This window comes from Lonchura striata, chromosome 1 (genome assembly GCF_046129695.1).
Source record: "Lonchura striata isolate bLonStr1 chromosome 1, bLonStr1.mat, whole genome shotgun sequence".
In the NCBI taxonomy this organism is placed as follows: Eukaryota; Metazoa; Chordata; class Aves; order Passeriformes; family Estrildidae; genus Lonchura; species Lonchura striata.
This window is the reverse complement of record NC_134603.1, coordinates 64,314,050-64,327,596: the sequence shown is the minus strand read 5'-3', so window position 1 is coordinate 64,327,596 and position 13,547 is coordinate 64,314,050. Positions and strand designations below refer to the sequence as shown.

Genomic DNA, 13,547 nt, shown 5'->3' with positions numbered 1-13,547 from the left:
CAGGAATTCCCATTCCAAATAATCCCTATTGTGCTGTTTATCAACCATGGGGGCAGAGCCAAGGTTATAATTTTGTTGTACTTTTTAACTCCAGTTTATGATGTGATGGAATGGCTGGCCATGGAAATAACCTGGTGTTTGTACTCAGCACCACTGTCAGCTCTGGACTTTGGGAGGCATCTACAGACAACTTAATAATTATGCTTTTTACCTTTTCTCCTTGGAGAAGTGATCCATGGAGGAGACACCTTTTGAAAATTTTGAATTGCTTGTTCAAACCAGTTGCTACTACTGTGTTTCCTGCATGTGTTCCAGGTCTGGTCTAAGGTCAAACAGCTATTTAAGAATCCTAGCCAGAGACCTGCCCTGGGACTGGATACTTCCTCAGTGGCAGGGTGTGGGGATGTATTGGATTTGCATGGCCAAGCTTTGGTAGCAGGAGGGGGGTGCAGAGGTGGCTTCTGTGAGAAGCTGTCAGAAGCTTCCTCCATGTCCAGCAGAGCCACTCCCTGGTAGTCCCAAAGCTGGACATGCTGCTGATCAAGGCAGGGCCAAGTACAAATGGTAGCGCCTCTGTGATAACATATTTAAGAAAAACAATCAAAAAAAGAGGTTTTGGGTAGTTTTAATTGCAACCAGAGAAGAGTGGGGTGAGGACATGTGAGAGGAACAACTCTGCAGACACCAAGGTCAGTGGAGCAGGAAGGGGAGGAGGTGCTCTAGGCACCAGAGCTGAGATTCTTCTGCAGCCCATGGTGCAGACCATGGTGAGCCAGCTGTGCCTTGCAGCCCATGGAGATCCACAAGGAGGCAGAGATCCACCTGCAGCCCATGGAGAAGTCCGATGCTGGAGCAGATGGATGCCTGAGAGGAGGATATGACTCCAGGGGAGGCCCATGGAGAGAGGAGTCCATGCTGGAGCAGCCTGTCCTGGAAGGACTGCACCCTGCGTTGCAGCACTTTTGGGAGGATTGTTGCTCATGAGATGGACTTCTCATGCTGGAGAAGTTCATGGAGAACTGTCTCCCATGGGAGGGACCCCATGGCAGAGCAAAGGAAGGGCTCCTCTTCCTGAACAGTGGGAGAAATGTCAGTGCTGAACTGACCATCCTGCTCATTCCCTGTTTCCCCGCACCACTGGGGCAGAAGGTAGAGCTGGGAGGAAGGGAGGGAGGGAGGGGAGGGGGAAGGTGTTCTTAAGGTTTTATTTTACCTCTTATTATACTGCTCTTTGTTAGTGATAATTAATGTCAGTAATTCTGGCCTGTTTTGTATTGACGCATGACAGTATTCCATGCGTGATCTCTCCCGTTCTTATCTCAATTCACAAACCCTTTGTTACTGTCCAGTTGTGGAGGGGAGTGATAGAAAGGCTTTGGTGGGAGCCTGGAATCCATCCAGGTGCCCAGGACAGTGGGCACCTCCAATGTATTGGAACTTCACCCTTGAACAAGTGTAGATGTTGGAAAAACTGGTAAAACATCTGGAAAAAGTATGCTGGTGCCCTGGCTATTCCAGAGAGACACAGATGATTGCAACATGCTGCGGTCTGGGCCAGGCCTACTGGGTCCTCTTCAACTTTATTCAGTACCCTCAAGGGGAGGTCTCTGGATCTGATGACAAGAGAACAAGCACTGCAGGTACTCCGACCCCAGTGACAGGAACTGGCCCTGAGAACCAACCCACGCTGATATCGGCTGCCCCTGGACACGAGGAGACATGGATGCAAAAGTCACCTTGTTTAGTAAAGGAGAACAAAGTCAGGTCACCACAAGAACATGAGGAAGAGGCAGAACAAGGTGGGATCTTCCAACACTGGGATACACATCTAGCAAAGGCCACCTGGTTAATCAAGACCAGGGGATCTGCCGATTTGGCTGGCCTATGTACTTCCATGTGGAAGTGGATAAAGTTCCTGTAATGCATGTAAAAAATACACTAGGGAAAGCAATCTGGGTTACTGCTGCCTTGGGCAAAGGCAAACCCATTTGTGGGATGAATTCTATCTCATCCCATCCTCATTGTGCACCTGCCAATGAGGAGATGCACAATTAGCTGGATGGGAGCATGTCCAGGGTAGCTGACCAGAACTGTCCAAAGGGATATTCTTCACCACAAACATCATGCCCAGTATATAAACTGGGGGCAGTTGCTGGGAGAAGCTGATCACTGCTCAGTGAGGGGCTGGGCATTGGTCCGAGGGTGGTAAGTCATTATGTTGTGCACAACTAGTTTCTCTTGGGTTTTATCCCTCTCTTTGTTGTTACCTTTTTAATTATTATTTTTATTTCAACTATTAAACTGTTCATATGTCAATCTCAAGGTTTTCCTTTTTTTTCCCCCCCCCCAGTTCTCCTCCTCTTCCCCAGGGGTGGGGCAACAGTGAGCAAGCAGATACATAGTACTTAGCTGCCAGCTGAGGTTAACCACAACTCCATCACTTGAAATATGAGAATAACAAGTAAAACACTAACAAGTCTTCCCTTGAAATCTTCGTATCATCCTGAATGTCTGTTATTTCCCTGGTGAGCTTCCCCAGTGTTTCATTTTTATTCTTGATACTGTTCATATTAATGATTCAGCTTACACCCACTGGACCTGAGAGGATGCCTTTTTTCCACCCTCCATTATAAATTTTTCATATATACAGGTGTCTGGAGTGTTGGATCCCTTCTTGTCTGTTTTCTGGATAAAAAAAATGTAGCCAGAGTGAATTCAATCTAATTTAGACAGTCTTACTCTCCTGGAATTCTGGAGTGCCTTTTTTGAATGCTTTTTGATATATCAATTTTCTTTAAGCACACAAAATAGGACTGGAGACAATACTGCTGTCACAGATGGATATTGTTTTTTCTCTTTTTTTTCACCCCTCCCTCCCACTTTGAACTCTTGCATTTCATCCTCCCAGCTGTCAGGTAAACAAATACTGTTTTCCTACACACCCTGATACAGAGAACACACATCAACAAAGCATGCCTAAACATATACAGACACAGTCTTACTCACAATTATCGTTTGTATCCTTTCCCTTATTGTAAACCCTGTTGTTAAAAAAAAAAAAAAGAAAAAAATTCAGAGGAAACCAAGTATTTTTTGTTTTATTCTTTAATTTGGCTTCACGCTGAAAATTTAATTTACAAGCCATTCATGAGGAAAATGTCCAGTTGGGCAGAATGAGCCATGATTGTGTAACTGCACTCAACACTTGTAGTGTATCATCTAGGTCCCTTTCAGTAAATCATCATACACCTTCTATAGCACAGTTTAAGCACCTATATCATATGCTCACTTCATCGCACCCTATAGTCCATTTTAACCTATCAGACAAGTAACAAGAGAAGAATGCTCGAATTGAGGTATTTCCTTTAAAAATTTACTGATCACTGGCATTCAGAGGTAATGTTAAATCATATAGTTTTAAACATTGAAAAAATGTACAAAAACCAAGTTCATTTTTAAAAAATATTATCCATAGTCTTCCATGCATGTTAATAAAAAATATAAAAATCAAATTTATAACACTGAAGCTATACCTTTTGTTCTGCAAAAGTTTTTCCACAATAGGAGCCACAAGGTATGGTCATCTTTAGTACAATACTTGTTTTTGCTCTTCATTTTATGAAATATAGTCAGTTCAGTGCAAAGGTAATAGTCTATGTACACATATAGTTGGAGCCACATGAGGGAAATTTACAGCAGAAAATAGTCATTTAGATCATTACTATCCAGTAGCACTAAATATTGTTACAGATTTACACTGCACATCCAAGGGCTCTTACAATAAAAACCTTTTTCCTTTAAACACACCAGCTCTGTTTGAGCAACCTTGAAGTCAGCAATAGAAGCTGTACCACTGATGGAACAACCACGTAATACCTCACAAGTGAGTCCCTATAAAAAAGCTTCCTGCTCTGTCAACACAGGTTTCCAGCTAAAAGCATCCTTTTCATGGCAGTGCCTAACTTGGATTCAGTAGAAGTACAAGAAAATTCCAAAATGTGATCATTTCAGTGTTAACTTTTTCAGTTTTGCATTTAAAGTTTCAAGTGTGTTCAAAACCATAGCAATCTTTTTTTTTCCCCCCAAAATATAAAAATGATAGCCTCAATGCAAGTTCAACAACAGAGATCAAAACTATTTTTTCTGAGTTATTTCTCAGCTTGCTGATTACTCATTCTTTTTTTTTCAAAAAAGATGAACTGGTATCTGTCATCAAATTAGAAATGTCTCACACACCTGGACAGATGCTGGGGATTACAAAAAGGTTTAGAAAGTGGTCCCGTTGAACAGATGTCAAATACTTCCAGCACAACGCTGAAACATTTAAATAGTATAGTACATAATACAAGGTTAGCTGATGCTTATTTTGGGTCCTCTTCCATGAAACAAATTCTATCACTTCTAAAGAAATTTACTTCTGACTTCTAACATTGCTGATTTACGTGGACTCTTAATACCCTTAGAGCAACATGAAAAAGCAATATAAACAAATCACCAAACACAAACAACTACAGAGACAAGCAGCTGCAATGGGTTTGTTTTTTGTCTGAGTATATACAGTTGCTAAGGAGACATGTTTAACTTAAAGGAATTCTAATTCATATATTTAAAAATACAATTTCATTTTTAGATGTTGACTTTAAAACTGCCTTTGTTGTCTGGAAAATACAGCACTGGCTAACCTAAATGTCCTTTTTGAAATATAAGAAATATTTTGCTTGAAGTTCATTATAAAAGAAAACATAGGACAAAAAAATATATACTTAGGCCATAAAAGATCTTTCAAAGTTTATTTCTTTAGCATTTAAAATACAAAATTGTCTTCATGCTGGATAGTGAATAAAAGACATGTATTTGGGTTTTCCCCATATACATTCATAGAATTAGAAACAACCTATTGTCAGATGAATTTCATTTCCAGTACCATGGTAGGATGAAAAGTGTTTGAGCGTTAGCTTTCTTCAGTATCCACGAGGAGACTTTGTTTGCAATCACATTAATATATCCTGCATTTGGAGCATGGAAGTGAACAGGCTCACACTGAAAGTGATATATATATATATATATAGCATGTCAGGAGTCAATCCAATTTAAGGTTTCACTGTAAACTTCTAATACTTCTAAATTTAATTTCTTGTTGCTCACAGGAACCAAGACAATCTCATAAGCTCTTTCAGACCTAGTGTCACCTGGATACACCTGCAATAGTTGAAGTGTATGAAAAGAAAAAGCAGTTCTGTACCTAATGGCAGGCACGAGCTAAAATATACATAGGCTTTTTGGGTAGCATTACCAGAACAGGACTCAAATATTCACCTGCTGCTTCTGGCTCAGGGAGAAAAGTCCATGAATGTCACTTAAGCTTAAGAGGCAGCAGGGTCTCCCTCTGGCTGCAACAAACCTACAAAGAACAGACAGCCCAAGCAAGAACTAGGGATACAGTTAACTGAATTTACCAGCTCCAGAGGCAGAAAAGATCCTTCTATTTACTGTGGGAAAAGGCCAGCTGCAGAGTGAAGGCTTTGCTGCCATGCTGGGCATGGATGGGATTTTCTACTTGCTGGTCTGGAATTAGAAGTTCAGCCTGATTTTTCTTCAGCTGACTTTGGCTCAGAACTGGCACTCTTAAATAACACCCCACTGACAGTACAAAAGTAGAGTCTTACAGAAGTAATGATTTTTTTCTCTTGCTTCTGACATTTTTGGTCAAAGTGAAAAAACTGAAATGCAACACTCTACCAAGAGATTATCATACAGCACCTTTTTTGAGATCCCCAAGCTATCTCAAGTGAGCTCTGATGTTCATATGGCTCTGTCCAACTTAGCTCACAATAAAGCATGATAACCATGTTCATAAAAAAGTACCCCAAAGAGCTAAGTTACATAACAGGAATAACTTATTGAGGTGCAGTCAGTGCTAGGGTGATTCTACTGTTTCTATTCCCAGACACTGATCATTTTAAAACTGCAAATACATCTATATCCCAAAGTTGGCCTGCACAGGAGTACTCTGCTCTGCCACCCTGCTAAGGAAAGTGGAATAAACAGCCACTGTCACCACACTACCAGTAAAATGACTTTGCATTATGAACTTGCAAGACAATCTAGGTAGTTTCAAGTATTGTGCAGAAATGTGTCAGTGTATCTCACAGAATCATAAACCATCTATTTTATAAGCCTCTTATATCCTCTGCTCTCTTGGTGTCACCCATTTCAGTTTAATCACATTACACATGATAAAGCACATCACACCATCTGGGGAAAAAAAAGCTGCTTTCTACAAAACAAATCACTTTTCCACTTGAAGAAGTCAAAGTAGTTTAGGATCTTGAAAGAAACCTGAAATGTTTCCCAGAGAAAGAAACTGTCTCAACTTGAGCACTATGAGATGCACAAAATACTCACAGACCCAAGTCCAAACCCATCTAAAGGACTCTGTTTGCTGCTGTGTTCTCTCAGTAGTTTTAACTCAGTATTATAATTTATACGTAGTTTGATCACAGTATTATAATTTATACATGGTGATCAGCATTATATATCCAGTTCACCACCATAACTATTCCACAGAACTATCACCTTTCCATCTCTGAGGTGATGCTGGAGGGTTTTTACTTGTAAGAAGATGCTACAGAGTTCCTGTGACGGTTTAAATACTTTTCTCCATAATTCAAAGGAAAAAAGGCAGGGTAAGAAGTCAAAATCCCACTGTCTACACTCTAGTGACCAAGACATTATTGGGATGTTGCAGCACCTTCAAGAAATCAACCTCTGAGTAAAGACTGCCTGGCCTAAATTCTACCTAGTCAGGATAGCAAAATTACCTGAATGACCACATCAGCCTTCCTGCCCATATGTGAAACAGATCTTGCAGTTTTGCAGGACTGATAAATTAATAATTTAATTAATTAGTAACTAATTATCAACGGCACTGATGACAACTCTTACTTCCATTTTGTATTGTTTCCTTTTGTATTTTGTAGTGATTTATTCAGAATAATTTGTTCATTTAAGTCTTCGTAATCAGCTGAAGTTCAGATACCTGAAAAGTAGCAACCTATTTGAAGTGCCTGGTTCACAGGGAACTTCTGTGCCTCAATACGGCTTTGAATTTGAATTTTGCTAATGTAGAACTCTTGGCCAGTGTATTTGTCATTTCCTATTTCTAGAACACTCATGAAATCTCTGCTAGAGCAAAAACCAGACAGTTCACATTAAGTAAAATGCAACATTTCAGAAAGTCTTATCACTCACACTCTGACCTAAAGAAAAATTGAACTTAATTGGTCAGAACTTTTAATCAGAATTTTGTTTTCTTTCCAAGCTTTGCTTACAGGTTTTTTCTGAGATCACAAGATCTACAGCATGTGCTACTAGAGTTCTGCAACTAGTATGTTTTAAGTCAGGACAGGTTTTCTGGTGTTTTTTTTTTTTTTTTTTTTTTGCAGGGGGGGGTTGTGTTTTTTTTTTATTTTGTCCTCTAATGAGGATGCCATTTTTGAAAGAGCAGAGCACAGGTGACTAAAACAGTTAATATCAGAAGCTATAGTTACCACATGGTAATACAAAAGATGGAAGAATAATTTAATGGTAATACCAAAGATGAACTTATCAGGGAACTCATAAATATGTAAAGCCTGCTTTATGAATTTATCAGATGTTGGAGTGCAACTATGACTTCTACAGGAAAATGTTTACTGCATTTTGTGAATATAAAAATACTAAAAATGCCTAAACTAGCTAACAAAGTTATTCAGCTTGTGTGAAGATATTAAAAAAGAGCTCTGTGTGACAATTAGCTATTTACTTCTGGCAGCTGGGTTACTAAAGAGGTTGCATCACTTCCCTCCTGCACGTGTCCTTTTCAAACCCTGTGACCTAAGGATTTATACCTTGAAAATGGGATTAGCAACATGTCTGGTTGCTATTTATCACACCTAGATCATTCTAGCTACAATAAATGCATCTAAAACATATAGTGCAATTAATTAGTATAAAACTAAGTGTACAGCCAAGTTTTTCCTTATTTCCTATGAAGCATTTTAAATTTATCTGTTACAGCAACAGACTCCCAAAAAAAATCTGCAATAACACTTGCCATACCATGCTAGAGACAGTGGTTTAAAAACATGATTTGCACCTACCAAGCATTTGTTTAGTTTTAGTGGGGCTTCATTATGTTTGAAAAAATATTAAAAAAAAAAAAAACCAAAAAAAAAACCTAAAAAAAACCCCAACCCAAACAAACCCCCCAAAACTTCAGATATTTTGGATTTTGTGGTTTTCTAGGTAACTTTACATACTTGTTCAGGCATATAAGAAGAGATACCCAATGCCTTGGCTGGGTATCTCATACAATATATAAAAATTCAGGTCGATGCAAGATCTCTACTGGCAAGGGATGGCAGTGTTACCTCAGAGTACAAAAATGTTCACCCGAAATGTTAAATGCCTTCACATCCCTGCATTTTTTGTATAAGGACCATTTAAGTTAAATACTTGCTACATCTGCTTATGTTGCCTGGTAAATTTAGGGGGTGTTGATACTACCTGTTAAAATATACCAATCTGCCTATAAAATCAGTAATATTTTAATGGAAAGCATTTACATATCAATGTTTTGGTGATGGGGAAAGGAAGATTTCACTTCTACTCAGATTTTGCATCAGGTCACTGAAAATTGATTGTCACAATCCAGCTGCTCCACAGTCAGATGCCTGTAAGAAGGCTTCTCATCAGGAACTACTGAAACACTTCTGCAGCTGGGGTTTGATGGATGAGTTGTCAGGAGTATGGCTGCAGTCATGTAATGTGCTATAGGCCTGTGCCCTCAAGAACCTGAGTTCACCACCCTGTGGTAACCTGGCTTCTCTCTCACTACAAGGCAGTCTAATAGTATATATTACAAATGCTAAAATTAATGGAATTATATTAATTAATCTCAACTTTTGTGACATGATGTGTGATCTAACAATGCTTCCATGCAAGCTGATCCTTCATCCTATCATTCCTCTTATTATGTCTTAATCTATTCAGTAATTTCTCAGAAGAGGGAGAACCACATTTCCTTCCAGAATCTGTTGTTTTGTCTTATGGCATTTTTTAATGAGTTAATCCACCAATTTTTAAATGAGTTTTAACCCACCAAGAGTGCTTGCTTGTGACCTGTGTTGGCCACCAGCCTTTTCCAGCAGCAGCTCTGGACTGAGCTCACTGGTGCACAGGACTTTCAGTGCCTCTTCATCGCACAATGTGGTGCCAGCTTAAGGGCCCATCCACTACAGGCTGCAGAGCCCTCCAATGCACTCCATACAGCTTAGCTGTACACAAGTACAGCTATTACACTCATCACAATTACAAAACACCTCACAAATAAAAATAAAAACTCAATGAACCTATGGGCTTTCATAAAACAGGCCCTCAAGTTACACCACACATGCAAATTAGACACACTTGATTTAGCCAACTTGAATCAGCTTTTTTTGCTCTTTCACAGATATGGTCAATGTATCTCTTCTTTGGAGCTTGCTTCTCTCAACTTCAGAGCTGTCCACGGGATCATGAGCTTACCTCTTTCTTCTTTCCAGACATGTGCTGGGGAACTCTTTCTCATTCCCTGCATTCTGAAATTCTCATATTCCCAAGCTCATATATAAAGCAAAAGATAAGTATCTTAGCCAGCTTGAGCCACATGCCATAGTCTTGTAGAGATATAACATGTCCAGACTACACCTGCCTTCCCTTACATACTGTGTAATTAGAGAAAACAGACCTTAAGGACATTTCCCTGTAACCCTGGGGCATGATCAGCAAAATCAAGTGTCTCTATTGGAGTTGTCTGTATTCTCTGTTTCCAAAAACTCTACTGAAGGAAGGCAGACCATTCACCCTACCTGAAATAACCCTTCTCCTTAGCTTAATAAGGCATATTGTAAGAGACTTTTCCTAATGCTTAACTTGTCTTTTCAATTAATAGCTAGCATCTACCATCTTTGTGGAGAAGAGTGTTCCTATTTCCTCTATAGCAACTTTTTCCATATTTAAAGACTGTTCACATCTTCCTTCAATCTCCTCTTCTTTGGATTAAAGGATACTTTTGATCTCTTTTTGAGTACTTTCTGTCCTTCAGATTTTATTCAGTTACACCCCATCTCTCTCAGGTGCCCCAGTATGAGCAGGTACCTCAGGTAAGACCTTACCACATCTTGGTAATGAAGAAATACCACCCTGCTTCTCACAGGCTACATGCTGATGCACCCCTCTAACACAAGCATCTTTTCTGCAGCAGAGTTAACAGTGTGCAGTTTGACATATTCTGTGCCATCTTCCCTGCCTCAAGATATAGCACAATAATACTCACTCCCTCCTCTATCAGCTAACTATTCCTACTTGAAGGTAGTTTCTCATATGTCTTATTTTTTCAATCAATTTATTGTATTTTTCATGATCAGTTTTAATTCAAATATTGCCAGCCAGTCTGCTGCTGCCCTGTTAAGCTTGGCTTAATCAAAAATTAAACTATTACCACCACATAAAGCATATTTTCTTACATTTTTTTCCTCCTACCCTCTTTATTAAAACCAGTTCCAGTTTGGAGACCTGCCACATAGAGTTTGGGATTTCTAAGGACATGTTCCAATACCCTAATGAGCTTTAAAACACCTCATACTATTTAAAAATAGTTATAAAAGCATTTGGTACAAACAGACATAATTTGCTAAAATTCTTCCCTTTCGAATCTAGTTTTAAATTTCTTTGTGGAAAACTCTAATCTCAATAGTTTTCCATGCACAAAACCCTACAAAACTAGTCAGAAATTACTTAAAAGATTTTTTTGTTTGGAAGCAGAGTTGCCATCAGTTATTTTGTGACAGAGTCCTCCCTCCTACCCCTTGAGGCTTTTATCACATTTCCTAATCAATGAAGATCTGTAGTTTTATAACAATCTATTTTTTTTCTCTGAGACCTCCAGCAGCAGTTAAGGCATCGGGCTTTACAAAAGGAAGCATGTATTTTTAATACAAGTGTGGTGTTTTTTTAAACAGCTCTAAACTATTTTAAGCTTCATATATGTTCTATGAAGTATGTAATGTTGCTATAGAGATTTAACTAGCACTTCTTCAGGATGTTCTGCAACTTATTGCTGGCTTGGCCTCTGAAGTGACTGCAACCTTTTCCAACTTGTGCTGATACACCAAACTTTTCATGATATATTCCATGCTATGTTATCTGTACAGGCTTGCTACAAAAGAAACCTGTGACTCCTGCTAAATCAAAATGAAATATAGCTCTGTATACAGCTCCCATAAAATGTTGTGTAGACATGATTTGAATTGGTTATGAGAGAAAAGCACAAACAGTTCAGTTATGTATTTTCAAACAGTATGTGGTATGTCAGTTTGGAAATAATTAATGTTTAATTGCATCCGGAAGATTATAGTAGAAAAGTGTTTGGGTGAGGGATAAGGAGCCTTTCCTTTTCATTCTACCATGGAAAGAGAAACAATTTTCTCATTCAGCAATTAAAAAAAAAAAAATATCCTTAGCAAGTTTTTTATTACTGTTTCCAAACTGTTCACTGAAACCAAAACAAAGGGCCAAAGTATGCTTGCCTTGCTCAAGAGAATAATTCCCACCAAAATCAACAAGACTGCCTATTCAGATATGGACAGCAAAGTTTGGCCCCAAATAAACATCCCCATAACTAGGGAAAACACTAATCACCAAAGTGCACTTTACACCATAGTAGCTACAGTTTCTTTATACATGCACAGTTTGTGCGACACTTGGTACATGGAACTAGCCAATGGAATATAAATAAGTTGTGCCGCTTCCTTTTAAATATGAACATTAATAATGAAGCACATTCACATTTTTTGCCTTTCAAAGACCTTTGAAAAAAATAAAAACACCTTTCCCAAAGTAACCTGGAACATGTTGTTAAACATAGCACAAAGGATTCAAAGGATGGTATTCAGGTAGAACTTTCACACACAAAACTGGTATTCGCCGTATAATTGGAATGACTTATGAAAATCCCAAGAAAATGCAACCCTCTCACCAGGAGAGGAAGGTAACAGTTGTAGTATTAGTTCAGTTTCTTCTGCAACGGCTTCCTCCTATCTGCACTGTTGTCAGGGCTGAAGTCAGTACAGATACCATTAGGAGCAGAAAGAGATGAAGTCTCCAAGCCGCCCTCAGCTCCCATCTGATCAGTATAGAGATATTCTTCTGCAAAGTGTGGGTGCAACACAGCAAATGTGTAGAAGTCATCTAAGAAAAAAAAAGTTGTTGCAGAGAATCAGCTCTTTGAAACAGAAGGATGCTAAATTTGAATACTTACACATATATAATCACATGATTTCTTTGGAAAAAATAGCAGCAGTTAACATAATGCTATCCCCAGTGCTTGTTTTAGCTTTCAGCCTAAGTTTACCACATCTGCAGAGCTGAGATGCTGCAAAGAGTTATCTAAGCCCTCTGAAAACACTTCCAGCAGGGGCTTAGCTGTATGAAGTGGTACAGGTTCAGATTTGCATTAAAATGCATGATGAGCACCACATGCCCTGACATAACATTTCACTATTCACTGGGGAAGTACAGAAGCCCTCCAGCTGAAGATCACTGAACATCAAGAGGAGTAATTTCTTAAATTCTTAAAACTCTTTTGCAAACATGGCTCTTAATGCTTTGCACTCATAGTTTGCTTCAACTTAACAGCAGCTGTCATTGCTGCCTTCTGCTTTCAAGATTTCAGCATTTTAGAAGTCCCAATATTTTAGAGAATAATATTGAGGAGATAAATTATAGCACAGAAAAGAACTCCTGATTTCAGTGTTGTATAATAATATGATAATAAGAAAAGCCAGACTAGGTCTTGGGGGAGTGGGGAATCCTTACCATCAAGAATTTAACATCCTTAACAATCTGTGTTGAAAATCAGACACTGAAACTTTGTCTCAATTTGCCCATATGACTTTATTCAGACATGATTCAAACACAAGATACTGCACAGGAACCAAGCAACACGAAGCTATTCATAATGTAAACTGACACTAGAAAAATCTGGATGTGAATGTTTACACTAATTCTGTCACCTACAGTGTATCACACACCTCCCACTCAGATTCACTCCGCTAACCCAGAAGAGCTCATGATCAGATGATGATGTGAATTCCCTGGAGTGCAGAGCAGATGACACCTGAAGAAGCCTTTCAAAGGAGTGAAGCCCAGGTCCTCCTACAGCTGGGCTGGTTATGGAAGAAGGGAAATACTGCAGCTTTCCTTCTCTGGCACTCTTTGAGATTTTTCAATACTGCAAAGGGCAAGAGACCAAGGGAATGCCATATGGCTCACAGGGGCACTGAAGTTGTAGGGCAACCCTGCCTCTGAACTGTTGCAAAGGGATAGGTGACGAGAAGGCAATAAAGACAACTTCATCCTTCCACTCACAAAGAAGTGGGTATCCTTTATCCACAGTCTATGTGGATCTAGAGCATTCTGAACCTGTAACTTCAACAAAAGTTGATGAAGTTTAGGTCATGAAAGCC

General features: G+C 39.1%; 1 protein-coding gene across 1 annotated transcript in view; it reads right to left on the bottom strand.

The window, feature by feature from the left end:
- Window positions 1-4,758: 4,758 nt before the first annotated feature.
- The window catches only part of LPCAT1 (lysophosphatidylcholine acyltransferase 1), a 64,954-nt gene continuing 56,165 nt past the window's right edge, over window positions 4,759-13,547 (bottom strand). The window contains exon 14 of the mRNA XM_021528730.3: window positions 4,759-12,270. Coding sequence (XP_021384405.2) covers window positions 12,086-12,270 — 185 coding nt within the window. The 3' untranslated portion in view covers window positions 4,759-12,085. The remainder of the gene's footprint in view (window positions 12,271-13,547) is intronic.